Source organism: Mauremys reevesii, linkage group 1, assembly GCF_016161935.1.
Source record: "Mauremys reevesii isolate NIE-2019 linkage group 1, ASM1616193v1, whole genome shotgun sequence".
Lineage (NCBI taxonomy): Eukaryota > Metazoa > Chordata > Testudines > Geoemydidae > Mauremys > Mauremys reevesii.
In genome coordinates this window covers 121,762,177-121,783,456 of record NC_052623.1, presented here as the reverse complement: position 1 = coordinate 121,783,456, position 21,280 = coordinate 121,762,177, and the positions used below count along the sequence as shown (strand labels likewise).

Genomic DNA, 21,280 nt, shown 5'->3' with positions numbered 1-21,280 from the left:
AAAATGTTAAAATGTATTACTGGCATGCAAAACCTTAAATTAGAGTGAAGAAATGAAGACTTGGCACACCACTTCTGAAAGGTTGCCGACCCCTGCCTTAGAGCATCCTGAATTTCGAAAGTGCTGTCGTCTCACCCAATTAAGGTGCGTTGGGCAGCCAAAAATCAAATCAAAGCATTCAACATCACTAGCCACTGTTGCAAATCTCAGCCAGGGTTGTTATAATTCACTTTCATAGTGTTTTCCTTTTTTAGATCTGCAACCTTGAAAGTTTGAAATTTCCTCTTTTACCACTAGAGGACAGTCTCTTCTTAGGAGATCAGAATCAGATAAACTAGTTGTGTGGCAGTATGCCCAGTGTGCATTGTACAGAGCCAAAGGATACAATGGACTTACAGTCCTCATAATTCTCACTCTGTCACCTTCATAGGTTACAGTACATATGCAAATGATGTCAACTCATCTGCTATGTGGCAGACAATGAGTTAGGGTTGCTATGCAGTGCTGAAGGAGTGCTCTGCCTACTTTCCCTTGCTGTGACCTTTCTGCTTAAACACATGCAGTGGCTTTATGAATTTGAATTAAATTCCACACACTAAAATGCTGTGTCGGTTCTGGAAAACACTTTACAAAACCCAGAAATAGACATGGTCGGCTATTTTTAAAAACTATTTTTAGTCATTTTCCCATTTAAGCATTTTAAAAACAATTACTGTTAATCTTATTTGTGCATCCAATTGTGCATTAAAGCAGTGACAAAGGACATATATTTAAACTAGATCACTAAATAGTCTCTTTTTTATATAAAATGATAAATTAAGATTGTTTAATTTATAGATTCTAAATACACATTTAATTTGGATTTTTACAGGTGTTAAGAATAGATAAACTGTTGTAAAACCCATTTACTAAGAATCCATAACCATGTAATAGCTATTGTACAGGTTAACTATATAGTTGTTAAAATTAAAATTTAATTTTAATAACTTTATTATTAGTGTTCAGCAAATTTTTACAGAATCTAAGTTAAATGCCAATATCTGGGAATATTCATTCTAAGAGTTAATCCAAGTTGTTTAATTATCAACATACTAACCCTGCACAATATGAGTATAATTTATGATGATTGAACCTAAAATGTTATACACAGAAGAAATTACTGAGACGCTGTTACAAGGAAAGTACATCAGTCATAAAAACACAGACCATCAGGCACTTAAAAATTAATTACACTGACGTGCCATAGCTGACCTGTCACAGCCAATAAATATGAATTGCTTATTTACAGAAACAGAACACAGACCAGGCACAGCAGTACAAGGAAAAACAGATGACACTGGTCTGGATCTTCTTGAATCAGGAAGTATTCTCTCTATGTCAACAGACAACACAAAACCAAGCCTCTATCTGAATGCACTAAGCATTTGATTTTCAAGGACTGACTCCCTGCATCAAAGAAGTCTTTGAGTAAATATTGATCTACTAACCATAATGCTGCTAGCTGTTTGTCCTCTGGAGTGGCATTAGGGCCTGCGTGGGTTTTTAGTCTCACAGCATACCTTAAAAAAGGGGGAAAAGCCAGCATTAAGGCCAATGTGTGTTAATAGGAGACCACCTTACTGTTGGTCACATCCTCATGGAGCTATACTGATTTACACCAGTTGAGGACCTGCCACATTACGTTTATTCTTCCAGTTATCACAGATACATTTTGTGCTCTTCAGTTCATGCTTTCGAGCCATTCTGTCATTAGCTCTCTCTCCTTCCCTGCTAATTAACTCTCTTCAACCAGCAATAACTCCCTTGGAAATCCATACAATATTAAGGGGATCCGGCTTTGGAGAGTTATTGCTCCTTGGTTTGCCTTGTGTAATCCTCCCAAAAAATTCACCAGCCCTGTGGAACCCCAACTCTGCAGAGTTCATGCAAAAAGGCTTCCACAGAATTTGAGGGCAGAAGAGAACGTATCATGGAGCCAGTGCTCTCCTCACACTGAAAATTTGGAGCTTGTCTCTCCAGGCACCGTGCAGCAGAGGGCAGCATGTGGCTCGCAGCTATTTTGGTCCTATGACAGTCAGTTCAAATTCTTCAAAGATCTACAGTAGTAGCATTGCTATTTCAAGAATGTATGTGCTATCCAGGCAAATCAATTCCTGGAAAGTTCAACTTCCGGTTTAGCACCTGAGCAATGGACAAGATTAGTGCAACATACAATACCTCTGGGCTTGCTTCCAGAAGAATACATGTTCCCTGTAATTAGCTGAATGTATTTCATCTTTGTTATCGAACTCTAATTTTGACATCAGTGCAAATTGCATTGTGTGCATGATAATCCACACCTTATTTCAACAAACACTTGTCCTGATAAACCAGTTCCTTTTTTGAACTATATCTAGCAGGCAGCTCATAAACAATTTACTTTATAACAACAAAATCCTAGCTACGTGCATAGATGGAGCTCTAAGCAAAATTCAGGGCCAGAGTCAGGACCGTAAATATACTGTAATTATAAAGAAATGTAATTAGAAAAGACAAAGCAGACAAAGAAGGGCAGCTGTGCTGCTTTTGGTGGTGCAGGTGAGAGGGGGTGGGAATAAGTATAGAGAGCTTTACAGTGGTGAGCAAAAGGTATTTTATCTGATGCCATTCTTTCTTGTCAGAGTCAGCTGGCTGAGCTGGCTTTACTGCGGCTAAAAAGCATAAGAAGTGAGTCCAAACTAGGACCACAATACAGCAGAATTGTTTACACCAATGAGAATATGGTCAGATCAGCAGAGAAATCCGGAAGAAAACACTTGTTTTAAAAGTTTTGCAGAACTTTGATTTTAAAAATATTAAACTTTGAAAGTGAATTTAGTGCTGGTGAAAGCTGCTTGGCTGACTGCCCTGGGGAATGAAATTCTCTATCTACAGAACAGGTATAACGTGGTCACTGGCAGTGCAGATCTTCTCTGCCCACATGCCTTAACTCTGTTCTGGATGGACCACTCTTTGGATGAGAGAATAGCTCAGACTCCGTGATGATTCAATCTTTGCCTTTCTTAGCTGAAGCTGTTGATAAGGATGCCTGTTAACGTCAGCTATAATAGGGGAAGAGGGTTGTGATGTGCACGCTTGTCCAGCAGGAACTGGATTGCGATTACCAACGTATTTCACATAGACCAAAAAAGTAGCAATGGGATTATATTGATCTTCAGTCACTACCAGTCTGGGTTGGATTAGAACTGATGGCCAAATGGTGGAAACTCCATAATCACATTATCAACCTCTTTAGATACTGAGTTCCCCAAATGATGAATATTGACTGTTGCGGGGTTGCTTGCTTTTGTGTTTTTTTAAATATTTCCATTTCTAATTTCTACCCATGTTTAAAGGCATTCAGGTATGTTCTCCTCATGATGGAAAATATATCCAAACAGTGCTGTTCTTCTCTACAAGCTTACCTGATAAGTTCAACTGTTTCTGAATACATTGTATAAGGGGATTTAGATTCCATGGGGCCTTGTTCCATAGCATTTCCACATTCAATAAATGATAATGCTGCTTCAGCGTAATTCAGTGCCTTTCCAAATTTTTCCACCTGGCAGATAAAATAAGGACACAGAGAAATACTGGAGTCACCAAACTATGGTTAAAAATGGTAGCAAACCAAGTTACACAGAGGTAAGGTTGATGCAAGTTGACACAAACCATCCCTTCAAATTCTAAAAGACTTACAAATATGGCTGTGAGGAAGCAAACACTACAACAACGAAGAAAGCTAATGTCAAGGAAATTTATGACTGAGGTTGAGCAAACTGGTTTGGATAAAATAACAAAAGAAGCAGCAGGAGGAGAAAAAAAAAACAAAGAAAAATATAACAACCCAATCGGCGTATCACTTATCATGTTTGGATGTAAATACAATCTTTCAATGCTAAACAAAGAAAGGTAATGACTAGCCTGTAACTAAGAGAAATAAGGAGCATATGTTTGGAATTTTTTTTGAGTTCTTGCCAGAGAGCTAAAGGAAAATACTTAAGGAGGGAAAGAGCTAGAAAATCATTATGAGGATGAACTTTTGCCCAAAAAACAAACTAGACCTGGATCAAAGCTCTGAGGTTTTAACGTGAAGTTATTCTTAGTTCCTTTTCTTGTCCAGATTTTGCATACATTTGCACTAGCTGGTTTCGGTCAAGATCCAGAAGGAGATCTATCAAAAGATTGCAAGAAAGGCTGTCCTTCAGGTCCTTCCAACCCATTCAGCACAAGGAAACACCAGAGAGTTTACGAGATAGCCTGTTCTTGTAAGATTTCTTACCTAATTTCTAGACTAAAGGGTTTTCAATAAGTTTGCATAAGCTTTAGATGAGCAGGCTTTGGATTCAGCCTTATTCCAACTGCCTAACACTATGACTATGTCTACACTATAAGCTAGGGATGTGATTCTCAGCTTGCACAGACGTACCCGTGCTAGCTCTCATCTGAGCTGGCATGCTAAAAACAGTAGTGTAGCTGTGATAGTATGGGGAGCAGCAATGACGGCACCATGCTAACTGCCCTGAATACTTGTGGGTATGTACTATGGGCTGCCAGTGTAACTCTGACAGACCCCAGTCATTGGGGGGCAAGATCTAACCGGGGACCTCTGGAGCTTAGTGCCTGAGCCTCTACCACATGAGCTAAAAGCAACCAGGCTTAGCTAAGGCTGTAGGGCAGACTCATTAATCTCTCTCTCTAAGGGTCTTGGTGCCACGAAATGGGACACAACACCACACCCAGCAGGTGTGGGGGTTACACTAGCACATGCCACTGCTATCACTCTCCATGCTACTGCCAAGCATATACCCTACTGTTTTTAGTGTGCTAGCTCAGATGAGAGCTAGTATATCTTCATGATCTGGGAATCACCCTCCAGCTCGCAATGTAGATGTAGCCTATGAGGTATTCTGGGGCCTTCATTATAGCTATTGTTTTTCTGTGGAAGGCTCTCAGATGCCACAGTGATGGGTAGCAGTATAAAACCCTAAAAGAGAGAGACGGAAGTTGCCACAATTATATTTTTATTCATTTTAAAGAAATGTTAAAAAGTAACAAATATGGGATGAGAATACAAACAAGGCTCCTGGTGAAACATTAAATAACACTATCAAATAATAATCATTGAGGGGTTGCTCCATTGTAGGAGAAAAATGGACAGAATCAGAAAGGTCCAAAATAGAAGAAAGGAAAGGCATCCTCTACAGAGAATTCAGCACAGAAGCGGGAGGATTAGTGACAAAGAGAAAAAAACCTGAGATATAACTATTAGAAAAGGATAATAACCCAGTCTGTAGGTCGCTTATCAGCCACATTGGCATTAAGTCAAGAAAGGTAATGATTACTCTGTAACTTAGAAAAATAAAGATCATGACCAAGAACCTAAATAAGGATTTAGGTAACTCCTGTAGGCACCCAGTTCTGAAAATTGTGGCCTGGGCATCCTGAACCTTTCTGAGTTCTTGCCAGAAATAAATAATCAAGGAATCTATGGGGAATATAATAGTCTAGGGTTCTAGAAAATAACTGTCAGCCAGATTCTGGTCTCATACTAGTGAGACATCAGAACCAGCTTCAGTACCTTTAAAAGTTCTGTGGGGTTATTCAACAGCAATAATCTCATCTGAAATCCTTCTTTAGCTTCCTCCCCGTCTTTCTCCTACATACACTCCAGGCTGGTTTCTCCCCCTCTCTTTTGCCTGATCCAGGACACTATTGACTTTCTCCTAGTAAAGGGTTCACCTCTATTCTCATTACTCTTTATCTACCTGCTGCCTTGAGCACAGTCGATCACTCTCTCCTACTGACTTTCCACATTTTCCTGCTCTTTATATGACTGCTCCTGCAGACTCTCCTTCAGCGGCTCCTCTAACACCCGATTCCTCTTCTCTGCTGTTATTCTTTGGAGTTTGTGTCTTCAGTCCCCGACTTTTCTTTCTCTCTAGACACCCTCTGTTGGGTCCCATGATTTCAACTACCACCTTGATGTGGGTGAATTCTAAATTTACCTCTCTGCCCTGACCCCATTTCTCTTCCATCAGAATCCAAGTGGAAAAAAAGGCTGTATAAAGCCATTCGTATATTCAAGTCATCTAGCTGAAATCTATTGCACAAAGTGAAAAACTAGTTGATCTTATTCCTTTCTAAGGTATTAGGCTTTGGAATGGTACATTGGCTCCAATCTCTCTTAGGTACTTATATGGCCTCACTGCTGTAGTATTTGAGCACTTCACAATCTTTTTAATATTCTGACCTTCATGACACTCCTGTGAGGTAGGGAAATGTTATTATCCCCATTACACAGCTGAACTGAACTGAGCTGGGGAACTGAAGCACAGAGAAACAAAGTGACTTTCCCAAGGTCATTCAAGAAACTTGTGATGGAGCCAGGAGTTGAACCTGCATCTCCAAAGTCCCAGGTTAGTCAAAGGTTAGTGCCCTAATCACTGGAACACCCTTTTTCTCATGTCAAAAATGTCTCCATTTTGCTTAAAGAAATGCACCATTTACAGTTCTCTATAATATTTTCTGACTTGAGTCACTTTAAAATAATATAAATCTGAACAAACCATGGAAAAGAGCACTAATAAACTGTCTGACGTGCTATTTTCTTGGGATCCTACATTAGAGGCCTGCTCCTTCTTCTTTGGGCATTTTAGGCTCTGCACAGCTGAAGCAAGTGGACTCCCAAGTCACATTTCTGCTCCCAGATCCTGGGCAGCAGAGGCAGCATGCCCTGCTCAGAGCAGCCGAAGGGACTGCTGTGCTAGCTAAATATCTGTCAGAGCGCTGCGTGCTCAGTCCCATCCCCAGCATGTCCCTCCCCCTGGTCTCTGAGGCGCACCTCCACATACAGCCTCAGTCACCGTTTGTTATAGGAAAACCTTGGCTGCCCCATTACAGCAGCCAAAGCCAGGGTCAGGAATTTGTTGTTGCCATGGTCAGCTGTGTCAGGGTGGTTCCTCTGGAGTTACATAGAGGCCCAATAGAGAAATGATTATCTCTGTGTTGCTATTATTTTAGCGGGAAGTATCTGTAATGAAAACTAGAGTCTTTTGGCCTTGGAGCAGTGAGGCTTTGTCCAGAGTCCTTTGAGATCAGTGGGAATCTTTTCTTTGGCTTTTATGGGCTTTGGACTGGCCCACAGAGCACAGTTATGGTATATCAAGCCAGTGGCTAGCCAGCTAGCCCTACTGAAGAAAAAAGACATTTTGGAAATCTCATAGAGTTGCTACGGCCCAGATTTAAAAAGATATTTATGTGCCATGGAGCTCAGCGTTGCAATGCCCAACTGATTTAGGAGCCTACATGTCATTTACAAGAGGGATTTAGGTGCATTTTCAAAAGGTATTTAGGTGCTATTGACAGTGTGTTTTAGGCTCCTAAGTGCCTAAATCCCATTGAAGATGAGATTTAGGTTCCTAAATCAGTTAGGTGATGCAACACTGAGAGCCACAACACCCAAATACCTTTCAAAATCTGGGTCTATTACTATAGCTACTCATTAAAGCAAAGGAATAAATGGAAATTTTCATTTAGCCAAGAGTTGATCCCTGTAAGTTGTTATTTGTTTAAGTCACAGTTTATTGGGCTATGAACACTTGACTGTATAAACACTTCTTAATTTAACAAGCCCAGCCATCCTGATAATAGATTTTATAATTACCTGAGTTGTGTTACACTGATGAAGAAGTTCCATTACAAAAATAATACGGAACAACATAACTAGAAAGAAAATGTTCTCACCATCGCGTCTGCTTTATGCTTCTTCCGTTTAGCTTCTTGCATAAAGTGATCTGCATTGCGTGGTCTATGAAGGCAGAATAAGAATGTATTTTATTATTTTTGAAGTGCAAAACATTTTCAAGTTATTTTATCCCTTATTTCAAACCTGATTTGCAAACATTTTTGCAAAGAAAACGTACTTAAAATGGAAACATGTATTTTGTATTTCCAGATTACTCCCTGTGGAGACAAGAGCATTTATGGCTGTTCTCATTCTTCAGAAGTTAATAATTCAAAGAAAAAAAGTTAATAAAATTTGTTTTTATGGCTGATATAAACTGCTTCCCAAATTAGTGCAGTTTTGATCTTCAAAACAGACACAGGTACTAAACAGAGCAAGCAAATGAAAATAAATAAATAAGGAAGAAAGTAAAGAGGTCAGATGAAAACTTTCAGATCATATTTGAACACAAGCAAATTCCTTCTCAGTTTAGAATGAAAGATGTTTTATGAAATATCCATGCAGCAGTTCTGAAAATGTGATACATTTCCTTAATTTCTGCAACCATGTGATATAGAATATTCATTTTTAATATCTGACTGTCTCATTTGCCTACTAATCCATACTTGCCAGGACTACTTCTAATGTTCCAAATCTCTAAGCAGCTGCAGACAGGTATCATTATATATATACACATCACTCAAAAGTTAAGAAATGCCAGAATTAAGGTTGCCTGTGCAACCTTAGTTTAGCCCCCTTGGGCTTATGCATTAGGATACAGTTTTTTCATGATCACATACTATTTTTTCCACAGAATCCCAGCCTCATTTAGTGCATAGGTTGGACATGCACTGGGTATGAATCAGGATTGTGTAGTAAAGGAGACTATTTGTATATGGACCCCTGCTTCATTTTGTTGCAGAATCTGGAAGGTTATCATGAATGAGGCAGAGGCTTGCAGGAAGAGAAAGGATGGTCTCGTGGGTAAGGTGACTGCTGCCTGGAGAACTGGATTCTATCCCTGCCTCTGCCACAGAATCCCTGTATAATGCTGGGCAAGTCACTTAAACCAAATTTTTCACAGATGATCACTAATTGTGTGTTCCTCGTTTTCTGGATGCCTTACTTGAGACCCAGGGGTCTGACATTCAGAAGTGCTGAGCACTCACAGCTCCCTGTGAACTCAATGTGAGCAGTGCTTTGAACATATAAAGCGCTACATAATACTACATGGTCTGAAAAATCATATCACAGGTATCTCAAATAGGGCATTTTAAATTAGTGGATACTTTAGACCTTAGTCTCTTTGTGCCTCAGTGTTCTGTCTGTAAAATGGGGATAATAATACCCTGTCATCTCACAGAGGTGATGTGAAAATAAATTAATGTTTGTGAAAGCCCGTGAAGAAATTAATAATTCAGTCTTCAGAACAGGGTTTGAATAATGTGCAGTAAATGAGGCATCAGCCCACACACTGAATAAGGATAAAACAAATATTGAAAAGCTGCTCATTAAGTGAGCGCTGGCCATCCTGGCTACTGAATGAGGCAGGGGTCATGTGGAAAAAATAGTATGTGATCATGTCACTAAAGATTGTATCATAATGCATACACACAAGTGGGATGAATTAGGTTGCAAAAGCAACCTGAATTCTGGCATTTCCTAACTTTTGAGTGCTGGACTTGGCAACCTTAACAATGTTCTTTTAACATAGTTGTTGTGTGCTGCTTAGAGCTGTCAAGCAAATGTCACACGGCACAGCAGCGGGTCCAGATGGGATTCCTGCAGAGAGCTTCAAATGTGGGGCCATAAGCTGATCAGGAAGGCCACTGGCCTATACCTAAAGTTTTGGGAACAGGAGGCTGTGCCACAGGAATTTAAAGATGTATCATTCACCTATACAAAAGGAAAAGCAATCAAGCCTCTTGCAATTACCATGTGGCATCTTGCTCCTTGCCACTGCAGGAAAAGTACTCACCTGAGCCTTGCTAAACCAGTTAATTGATCAATGTGCAGAGAAGTTACTGAAAGCCAAGGGGGGCTCTGCCCTGGGCATGGTATTTCAGACAAGATCTTTGCACTCTGGAAAGTTCAGGAGAAATGTTGTGAGCAGAATCAAGACCCATACGTAATTTTTGTTGATCTTACTAAGGCCTTTGACTCTGAACAGAGATGGCATGTGGAGTAGTTTGGTTGCCCTGATAGGTTCATCAACATTATTAAATCTTTTCATGCAGGAATGCAGGTTTGTGTCCTTGACCAAGGCTGCTTCTCAGCTCCTTTCATTGTCACAAATGGAGCAAAAGAAGGCTGTGTTCTTGCTCTGACATTATTCAGCATCATGTTTGCAGCTGTTCTAATAGATGCATTCAGAGACACTGATTGTGGCATTTGTATGCAGTGCCATATGGATGGAGGTGTCTTGAATTTGCATTGCCTGTGTATGAAGACAAAAGTTACGAAGACAATCATTTGTGAATTACTGTTTACTGATGGCCGTGCTATTGGCTCACAATTTCAGGGAAATTCAGTTGCTCAGGGACTGCTTTGTATGTGCAGCAAAAGGTTTTGGCTTAACGATCAGCTTAAACAAAGACAAAAGCCATGGTCCAGTCTCGACTGGAAAGTACTGCCACTAAACCAGTTGCGTCCATTGATGATATGCCACTCAAGGTCACTGACAAATTTTGCTACTCAGGCAGTGTTGTTTCCCAAGACACAATAATTGATGATGACATGATGAAACACATTGGTGCAGCCAGCAATGCCTTTGGAAAACTTCACCATCATCCCTGGAATGAACATGCTGTCAGATTGCAAACAAAAATATGATTGCACCATGGTCATCATCACACTTCTTTATGGCTGCAATACATGGACTACTTATCACTGCCAAATAAAACACTTGGATCTATTCCACCTATGATGTCTATGGCAGATAATGGGAATTGAATGGCAAGATATGGTTCCTAACACAGAGGTCCTTGAGAGCTGCAACATCACAGGCATTCAAGCTTTTATAGGGAAAGCACAGATGAGATGGTGCAGTCATGTGGTCTGTATGTCTGAGAGTAGAATATCAAAGGCCATTGTATGTCTGAGAGTAGAATATCAAAGGCCATTTTCTATGGAGAACTGCAGACTGGAACTTGTTTGGGGGTCAGATCAAAATAATGTTACTAAGTCACTCTTAAGGCCAACCTCCAATCTTGTGATATTCACCTTGGGAGCTCTTAGAGCATGAAAAGATCTGATGGCGGCAGCTCTGCCACATTGGACAGAAAGACTTTGATAGCTTGCAGATTGCTGCAATCAAGGAGAAATGTGCAAGGCATAAAGCTAAAAGCAGAGCACAGTTCATCTGCAACTGTTTTAACCTGTGGCACCCATGGACAGAGCTGCAGGACTGCAATTGGTCTTTGGTCTTATCTCAGGACCCACAATACCTGACTGTAGCTCATCTGTCGAACTGACAACAAAAGATTCCATCATAATCTTCACTATCAAGTGTGTAATAAATATTCCAACCCTCAAAACCTTCCTTAAAAATAGTTTAAGATGGCTAATTGATAACAAATATCACATCCTTTACATAACCCAAGCACTTCACAGCAAGGAAATGAACAGTTAAGACCACCCTAAATCTTATGCTGCCCACACAGGCCCTGAGCCTACAAGCTAATTAAAAACTTAGTAACTAAGAAAAGAAATGAGAGTTATTTGCCAGGTTAAACTAGGTAAACAGACACCCACAAGTGAGTTACAGTCTTAGGTTCCAAAAGGTAATATAAGCTGCTGTAATGTGCAAGTTCTATAAATCCTCTAGGGTTCACCAAGGCAAAACAGCTGAGGATCTCTTGCTTCTGTTTAAGAATCGTCACCCTTCAGAGTTCAAGCAACACAGTGGCAAAGTTCCTTCTTGTTGGGGATTTTTATTCCTTTCTCTCAGCGATCAAGCTGATGGGATGAATCCACCTGCACATCTCCGCTTCATGGGCATTGGGGGGGGAGCAATCACCGTCTTTATTCTTCGATGTTTCACAATGGCTCATTTGGTCTCAGTTGGCCTTTGTGGTGGGCAGGACCTAACACCTTCTGCAGGAAGCCAGCATGTCTACATTAATTAATGCTCCTTTCTTGTTTGATGATTTACACAATTACAGAGGATTACAATGCAAACACTTAAAATAACCTTATGCCATGGGGTACAGATGTTATAAGCAAGATTAATACATGCAGCATCTTACAAGCATTTCATTAAGTCTAAACACTAAACAAATTCTTATAAACTATTTTACCACCACTAACAGACAGGTGAGCCAGGCTGGTTCCAGCTATGCATTTGTCAGCGTTCACTGAGGCCCAAGGGCCTTGGCATGAGCTGGCATCTGGTCTGCCAGCGTCACAGGAATTTCCCAAGTTTAAATTTTTTCCCCCTTTTTTCTCTTTGATGTAGCTCAGCGAAGATGTAGATTTGAAGTGTTTACGTCAGGATAGGATGAGTCATAAAGCTCCCACTGACAATAACAGGAGTGGTACTGGATCCATAACTGCTATGGAAACCAACAGAAACAACACTGAGTCCTCTCCCCCAGTTAATCACTGTGCTTAATACTTAATAATGAAATGTTGCAGTTTGGAAAGAAATTTGTTTCACCTGTTTCCTTGGTGTGCAGCTGGTTGCATATGTATTCCAGGAGATTTAATTATAGTTTGGAGGTATAATAACAAGCTGGCTTTGAACTAATGGGAGGCTAAGGGCCTGGCTACACTTGAGATGTAGAGTGCCAGGAGTTAAACCAGCCCTCAGAGATCGCAGCAGGGAAAGCGCTGCTGTGTGTTCACATTGTCGGCTGTAAGCGCAGTGGCGTGGCCACATTAGCAGCTCTTGCAATGCCACAGAGAGCAGTGCATTGTGGTAGCTATCCCAGTGTGCAAGTGACTGCAGTGTGCTTTTCATATGGGGGGTGGAGTGGGACAAGTGTGTTGTGTGTATGTGGGGGAAGAGACAGTATATTTTGGGGGGCAGAGAGTGTGACAGTGGCAGGGGGAAGGGGAAACCCCAACATCAGCTCCCACCCCACCTCTCTCTTTCACACAAACACACAAAAATGCCTGCCTCTGCAGCAGCAGCATTCCACAGTAATGGTCTGCTTTGTCCCAGAGCAGATAAGCATGCCGGCTTTCAGAAATGGAGCTTTGAAAGGGGATATCCGCATGCCTGCAACTGAGTTCAAAACAATGACCAGAGTGGCCACTTGACTTCAAGGGATTATGGGATGTTTCTGGAGGCCAATCACAGCGCAGTAATGCAACATATCATCCACACTGACATCCTGGCATTTCAGCCAGGGTGCAGGAAGCTCTATGCTTCTCGTGGAGGTGGACTACCAGGAGCGTTCCAGCTGCAGAGTCCAGGCGCTCTAAGTGCCTTGCCAGTGTGGACACCTCAGGAGTTAGGGCGCCCGGGGCTGATTTAATGCGCTCTAACTTGCAAGTGTAGCCAAGGCTTAAGTAAGGTTAGACAGAAGTAAAATTTGACATGTGGGTAATTTTTAATTACCTCGGACAAAAAATATTTCATAAAAATTTTCTTCAAATTTAGCAGAGCCTTTGCTTTTTGAGTAAATCTAGCAGTTTTCAAAGATACAGGAAGGGAAAAATGCTCTATAATGGGAACTAGTTGCAATCTTAACTGTGCAGAGGAGAGTCTACTGCTTTTCCATAACAACAACAAAACGAAAAAGAAAAAAATAACATCTTAGTTCAAAATGTTTCTTTTTGTCCCCCTCAATGTGGAATTTCACCCCAGATTTGTGATGGTACCTTTTCCAAGATTGCAGGGCTGGACTAATGACGGTTTTACGTTCCAATACCTCCCAATCCATCACAGCTAAAAATATCTCCTGTGCCCACTGAGACCCCCAAATTATCCTAGTATGTATGGAATCCTCATCGTTGGAGATTTTAAAGATCAGGTTAGACAGACACCAGTCAGAACTGGTCTAGTTATACTGAATCCTGCCTCAGAGCAGGCGGGTGGACTAGAAATCAGTGTTTCTCAACCTTTTTGACACCAGGGACCTTCCTACACTGTATCAGGGTGATCTCAGGGACCAGCACTGGTCCACGGACCGGTCAGTGAGAAACACTGGACTAGATGACCTCTTAAGGTCCCTTCCAGCCCTAGATTTCTATGATTCTATGAAACAAAATATGGATAGCAAGTGTTGGCAGATGTTTGGATTTATCACCTTTGTCACTTGCAAGATCATCCCAAACTCATGTCATTCAAACTTTTCTCCCACCACCATGCATATATACATTGTGTCTATAATTTGTTTGTTTGAAGTGTCCTGACAGCCTGCAAAAGCAAAGTAAGATAATGAAAAGTAATTATATTCTACTTATATAGAAGTTAACTGTAAAACTTGTAAATTGCTTGCTAGCTTGTAACAGCATAGACACTGCTCCAGAGCTATGATTACCAAGTTATTCTGCAGTTATGATTAGCAAGGAAAGTATTAACATGAGACATGCATTATTTAAGTAATAATCTCCACCTTTGCAGATTCTGCCACGATGCACTGAGCCAAAGGGCTTGTCTACTTTTTGGGTAATACACATTATGGGGGTGCAATTTCTAAAGCACACTAATATGTTGCTCATTAATTAGTCTGTACAGACACTGTTGGTGTGCACTAAAGGTATCCTAGTGCGCTCTAATATAATTCTCTTTCAAACAGTAATTGTAGCTTACTCCATGATTAACCCTTCTGAAGTCAATGGGACTACTTGTAGAGCATGGTGCTACCCCACAGGAGTAAGGGTATCAGAATCTGGCACTACTTATAGAGATAGGCCCAACCTGTAAAATTTAGATTTGCATCTGGATCTGAACTTTCCTCAAGTTTCAGAATGTTGGGAGTCAGTGTTTCAGCTGAAGCAATGGTTAAAATAATTACATATTAATTGTTAGAGCTAGGTCTAATTCACACAGATTTTACCTATGTCGTTTAAAGTGACTTTGGAGGTAGACGTAGGGGATTGCAAGATTGAATTAAAACATATTTTTCTAAGTTGTGATATTGTCCCCAATTCATTTAAATAGAAAAGTCCATATTCATAAATCCAGAAATACAGCCACATTTAGATTTCTTCAAGATATTAACAGTAAGAGATTCTTTAAGGAAATATGTATGTGTATGTCTACATTGTCAACACATGCACACCCTATGAAGAAGCACTCAACTCTCCATAGTGAAAAATGTGCCTATCTATTATAACTCTAATTTTGAAATCCAGTATCACAAATCTGCAAATGTTGTAATCAGTTTACATATTTGTATGCTGTGAGAGAGTTTTAAAATGAAATTTGTTAGATTTTATGTAAATTTGATGTTTTGTTTTTAAGATGCAGGCCAATAATATCATGTTTTGGCTGGTTTAAAATTTTTCTAATGCTCTTTTATTATGGACTCTCTCCAAAACAAGGAAGGTTTGAATTTTCCTGTTTAGTCTGGGTTTGCAATTTGTACACAAGTGCCTTTCGCTCCTTTAAATCCAGCATTACAGATCATTTAAAAATTATGATGTTCGGAAGTGAAATCTTCAGAATGTTTTGTAGGCTTCTTGCAGTTACAGTATCTCAGGAGCACGATGGACTATTACGATCTGAAGAACTTAGCAGCTGTGTCACATCCCCTGTGCACCTTACACATTGTCCAGAATCCATGGACAACTTAATTATTCAGCATGTCTAGTTCAGATCCTGTGCACTTAATATATTATACATTTCAGAGATGATGCACGTGAATTTCACAGGTAATCACAACAGAGTATGTTAAAAGTTTTCTAGTACTACAGGCTATCCAGGTATAATGATTTTGAATCTGTACATCTTTTAAGATCTTTTCCATTTATCTAAACTTCCTCTGTGACTGGGCCTCCCCAATGAGATTTGTGGGAATACCAGTATTTGTGGTAACTTCAGACTTTTTATTCCCATGGATTCTCTCATTTTCCTACATGGAATAACTTCCTTTTACTTAAGCAATATGTGAGTTGTTGCTTGTTTTGGATGTTACTGTTGGGAGGCATCCTGAGGTGAAGTAAGAAATCCTTCGATCGCTGAGGAGAAATAAAAGGGAAGGCTGAGCCTATACCCACTTTGGATTCTTAGCCTAAAGTGTGCCCCTGGGGTTCTCTGCCAGAAGGTGCTTGTAGCTGAGCTTGCAATTCAGCACGGGAAAAACTGAAAGACCGGGGAAAGGAAAGGAATTATTTAGGGCTAAAGGGGCAGGAGGTATTAGGATGCTTATTAAATTGGGGTGGAGGGTGAGTAACAGAAATGGCAGTTCTGTAAAGTTAATTCACAGTCTCCTGTTTTTCAGTGGGTTGGGCCTGATTATCTTCTTACTTACACTGGTACCTTAGAGACTAACGAATTTATTTCAGCATAAGCTTTTGTAACATGGCTGCTACTCTGAAACCTTACTTACACTGGTATATCTTCATTGACTTCAATGGTATTAGTCCCGATTTACACCAATGTAAGTAAGAACAAAATTGGCTCTTTGTTTTTTAGCAAAACTGTGACTTCAGTTTGTGTGTACAATTAACTTTTTGATAATCTATTTACAGCCTTACCTGTGTATCAAACTTTTTTGTTTCCGAATATCTCAATATTGATATGGCTATAGACTTCTTCAGCAAAGCAGAGATGAGTTACAGCACAGACTATATCCCTCACATTGCTCTTTAAAAGGCAATAGAAAGGCTGCCAAGCATCAGTGCCAACTCAGGAACCTGGGTGAATTCTCATTGGGATGAGCTGGAATAATGTGCCATTATATGAAACCAACTCCTCTTAATGAGAATTTACCCAACTATACTGACTGGGTAGCTCCATCAAATGCAGCTGGAACCAGTTCAACACATTCTCAGTCACATCTAGCTAGTCACCTAGGCAGTGCCATAGAATCTAGTCATTTACAAAGTAAAAAACCTCACGGAGAGTTCTGATAGTACAACAAGGACAGGCTTCTTTTTCCACAGTGGTATGCAGATCATTCATGATTTTCAAGGGCAATCTCAGGACCATGTCTGTGGCTGACTCCTGGATTAAATTTATCAAACAATTTGCTACTGTCCACAAGTCCTTTCACTTGTATTACCACCACCTTCTTTAGGAACTTGTCAAAAGCCAGCAGGAAATACAGCATGCCCATTACTTGTTATGTTGCACATGATCACAGCATGAGGTAGCATGGCTTTAAGCATTATAATCACTCTCCTTCCAATAGCAGCCTTTTAGAATTTCCGGACTGCTGACATCCTAAGAATGGTGTTACTACCCAGGTGAAATGCAAGTTTGTGTGTGTGTTTCTCTATGTACTGTATATATGTGCCAGATTACAATGAGTATGAGAACCTCCCTTTACCATCTCGGTCATCTGCCATCTTCCATGAATTATATTTAGTCAAGCAGATAATTTAGCAAAAGAAATGTAAATTCATGCAGTCAGAAATTAATCATACAAAGCAAATCAATAAAAGCAGTACTTCACAAAATAATCTAGCAGTATTTACAAAAACAATCTCTTTGGAAGTCAACATCATTGGATTTACCAGGTACTACATAGCTTAGATTCCAATACACAATTTTAATTATAACTGCATTCAAACACACATTTTTCACCTATTTTGATATATTGTGTAGTTTTGAGTTTTATTTGCATAATTTACCATTTGTACATTATTTCTCGCTGTGTATGGTGCTTTATGAGGATATATTAAAAAAGGTAGTAAAAGTTCAATGAACCATCAAAACTGTAGCCAAGTGCATATTTTAATGTTCTTCAGAGATAGCATTACTGAAGTATTATAAAAACCACACTAGTGCTTCCATAATGTAAAACAATTGCATGTAATAAAAGCAACTTAAATCATAATTCTAAATGCAGGGCCAGATTCACCCGAGGATTGTGTACTTTGCAGCCCAGGCACTCAAGGGTGGTTGTGCTGGAGGGGGCAAGGAGGGCATTTTAAAGGTCTAATCAGGGCTAAATGGAATCCATCAGTACAGGCTACACTAGTCCTACCCCTCTTAGCCCATCCCCAGCCATTTTTGAGGCAGCACCAGCAAAGCTCTGAGCCTTTTAGATTGACTGCACCATTGCACTCCTACTCTGGAAGGACTTTGAAAAAATCAGGTAAGAGAAAGAAGATCACATAAAGACAAATGAAAAAATTCAACTGCTTAGTATAAATGTGAGGTGGGCTACTCTCTGTGTGCAGCTGGGAAGGAGCACCATATTTATAACCCTTTCAAATGACAGAGCTCACAGGCATTCAAGGGGAAAATATGGCTGTTTCCAGAATGATAACAATTAGGAATCTTGTGCTAGCGTTTGATTTAGGCCAGGAACAGTGGAAGAAAACAGGTGCTCAGGCACTCAGGTATCACCGTGATGGGCATGATCTAAAAACCTAGCTAGATAGGCTAAGTACACAGTTCAGAAGCCCATAGGAGAAGTTGTAAGGGGGGAGGGTCTCAGAGTCCAGGCTCCAGCCCTAGCCTGAATGTCTACACTGAAATTTTTAGCCCTACAGCTTGAGCCCCATGAGTCCAAGTTAGCTGAATGGGAATCCGAGACTCGGGGCTGCAGGTTTTTTATCACAGTGTAGACATCGCCTTAGAAATATCTGACCACCAAACATCTCTGCCCCTTCTTCTGTGCTTCCCATTACACACAGAACAGCCTCTGACCTGATCCGGGAGGCCACTACCTTCTCCTCAAGGTATACCTTTGCAGAGAAACTTATCAGTCAATTAATGATGTGGGGGAGGAGGAGGAAGATGGGGATATTTATCACTAACTTTACTTAAGTAAAATACTAATTTTTATAATTATTATTTGTATTATAGTAGCATTTGTGGGTCCCAGGTGAGACTGAGGTGCCATTGTGCTAGGCACTGTACAAATACACAGTAAGGTACAGTCCTTGCCCTGAAGAGCTTACAGTCTAGATAGACAAGAAGGAAGGATGATTATTTTACAGATGGGGAAATGAGGCATAGACAGGTTAAGCAATTTGCCATCTATGAAATCTCTGAGAGGCAGGAATTGAATTCCCTTAGATTATAAGCAATTTGGAGCAAAGACTGTCCTTTCTAGTAGAGGTGTGTACCGTGCCTAACACAATAAGGTCCTGAGCCTACATCAGTGCCTGTGGGTGAAAGGGTCTGTGGACTAGAACCTGGGTCTGCAAAAGCTGGCCTGGCTGCTATTTTCACAGGGCCACTAGGAAGCCATGCAGAGCTATAGCCAGGGAGCACTGTGGAGAGTAGGTTCGGCAGGAAATGCCATCCAAGGAAGCCAAAGTGACAGTACTCTGCAGCCCTCTGATTGGCCAAACACCCTATTTAACCCTAGGGGTTGGCCCAAGAAGTTGTCTGGAAAATCACACCAACTTTGACCTGTTGTGACTCCAGACTTTGCCTCGTCTCCTGCTCTCCAATCGCAGCCTGACTCTGACCTTGACTCTTGCCTCCTGACTCCAGCCTGATACTACCTTTGATCTCTGGCCTCTGACATGATTATGACATTATGACATGTGATGGAACCTCCAGGAATACATAAAATTGGCAACTCTGTGATGCATGACCAGAAAGGGTTAAGCATCCTGCAAGACAAATGACCCAAAGTCAACCATTAGATACATGTTAGAAAGTATGTGAATGGTAATTAGTGCCATTCCATGCTAGATAGGCTAGAACTTTGAAAAGGAAACCTGTATTTTTAGAGAATTGGAGATGATACTAATTGTATGTGTGTACTTATATCTTGTAGAATGTTAGCTGCATAAACAGACAGTTCCTGTCTGTCACTATGGCTATTGATTCAGAGATAAAAAGGGCATATTAACATTTAGATGAACTGTAAACATAGTAACATTACTGTATTCATCTCTCATTGAAATGTATAGCAAATCATCTGTGAATGGTGGAAAAACAGGCAATTGCCTTATGTTAATTTGTGTAGATAATTACTGGCAATGCTTAGGAAATAGATCTATTTAAAAGTCCCCATAATTGCCTATTGTTCACCGAAGGACTCTGAGCTATCACAAGAAGGCCTGAAACTGTATAAAGATGTTTGGGTCCTGATCCTTTTAATCTCAGATCTGCTTGATGCTTCATGCAGGGGAAGCTTAAGCCCAAGATTGAGATCTCCAGTCTTGACTGGATCTCCCTGAATATAAACATTGGACTATAGCCTATGCACTAATTCTGAAAGAACTCTTTGCAACTATAAAGCTCATCATCTCTGCTATGAATTTGAATCTCAAGAACTATACTCATGTCTGTATGTATCCTGAACCTTTAACCAATACTCTCTCTCTTTTATTTTTTGATAAATTTTAGTTTAGTTAATAAGAATTGGCTATAGCGTTTATTTGGGTCAGATCTGAAATATTCATTAACCTGGGAGATGATGTGTCTGATCCTTTGGGATTGGTAGAACTTTCTTGTGTGATTAATAAGATTTTCAGTAATCCTCATCATATTTGACTTGGGTGTCTGGGTGGAGGCCTAAGGCTGGGTTGCTTTAAGGGAACTGCTTTAAGGTTGTTGGCTTCTGGATAGCCAGTGAGGTATTATAGAAGCTATTTTGTGCTGACTTGGTAAATCTAAGTTTTGGAATATCCACCAGCGTTGGGGATTGTCTGCCCCATTCTTTGCAGTTCACCCTAATTGAGTGACCTCAATTGGCTCCCCTGGGACTCCAGTCACAGCAACCTTACCTGACTCTGACCCTGATTTCTTGCTCCTGCTTCCGGCTAGAAAATTGATCACCAATCCCATCTTGGCCTGGTTGGTGGCTACATTTGAGGGCTGAGCAGGAAAAGCAGAGGGCATTGGTTCAGGAACCCCCTGAACTTCTGTCAGTTTCCATCAAAACATTTGGGTAGCGGTACTGCAGGACCTTATTCAGAATCCAATGGCCCAACCTGAGCCTAAAGCCTGATCCCAGCAGGGGGAGAATGCACCAGGCTCAGGTTTGGCCACTGACCTCTGAACTGAGCCCCGCAGTACCACTGCCTGAATGTTCTGATGGGAACTGCCAGAAATTCAGGGGGTTTCTGAACCGATGCTGTCTCCTTTTCCGCCCTCGAATGTAACCCACCAATCAGGCCAAGGTGAGATTGGTGATCAGTTTGAGAGCTGGAGAAACTCTGGATTGGGCCTCCTCCCTGATGGAGCAGGACTGCCTGGTGCTAATGTACTGGAACGCCTTCCTGCTAGCATTTTCCACTATTTTTGATGATCCACATTGTGCTCACTTAGCGGAAGTTGCACTATGAAGGCTCCAGCAAGGGCAAGGGCCAGCTGTCTCGTATGCTGCCTGGTTCGCAGCTGACATTGAGTGGAATGAGGTGGCGCAGCTGCATCATTTTCGGTGTTGACTTAGTGAGGAAGTAAAGGATGAGCTAGCCCAGGTTGAGATCCTGACTGGCTTGGATACTTTC

At 40.8% G+C, this 21,280-nt stretch overlaps 1 protein-coding gene and 1 long non-coding RNA gene across 10 annotated transcripts in view; both read right to left on the bottom strand.

Moving 5' to 3' along the window:
* Nucleotides 1-21,280, bottom strand: part of AFF3 (AF4/FMR2 family member 3) — a 561,464-nt gene that overhangs the window by 13,795 nt on the left and 526,389 nt on the right. For all 9 annotated transcript variants that reach the window (XR_005597307.1, XR_005597308.1, XM_039533253.1 and 6 more), the window contains 3 exons: nt 7,765-7,828; nt 3,444-3,580; nt 1,488-1,559 (listed from right to left, as the gene is read on the bottom strand). Coding sequence is in view for 7 of the 9 variants with exons in the window: in XM_039533253.1 (XP_039389187.1) it covers nt 1,488-1,559; nt 3,444-3,580; nt 7,765-7,828 (273 nt within the window). In the remaining 2 variants the exon portion in view is untranslated. The remainder of the gene's footprint in view (nt 1-1,487; nt 1,560-3,443; nt 3,581-7,764; nt 7,829-21,280) is intronic.
* LOC120402855 lies at nt 11,497-19,577 on the bottom strand. The gene is made up of 3 exons (XR_005597329.1): nt 19,227-19,577; nt 13,999-14,108; nt 11,497-11,839 (listed from the first exon to the last, which is right to left on the bottom strand). It is a non-coding gene; the product is annotated as an uncharacterized LOC120402855 (long non-coding RNA).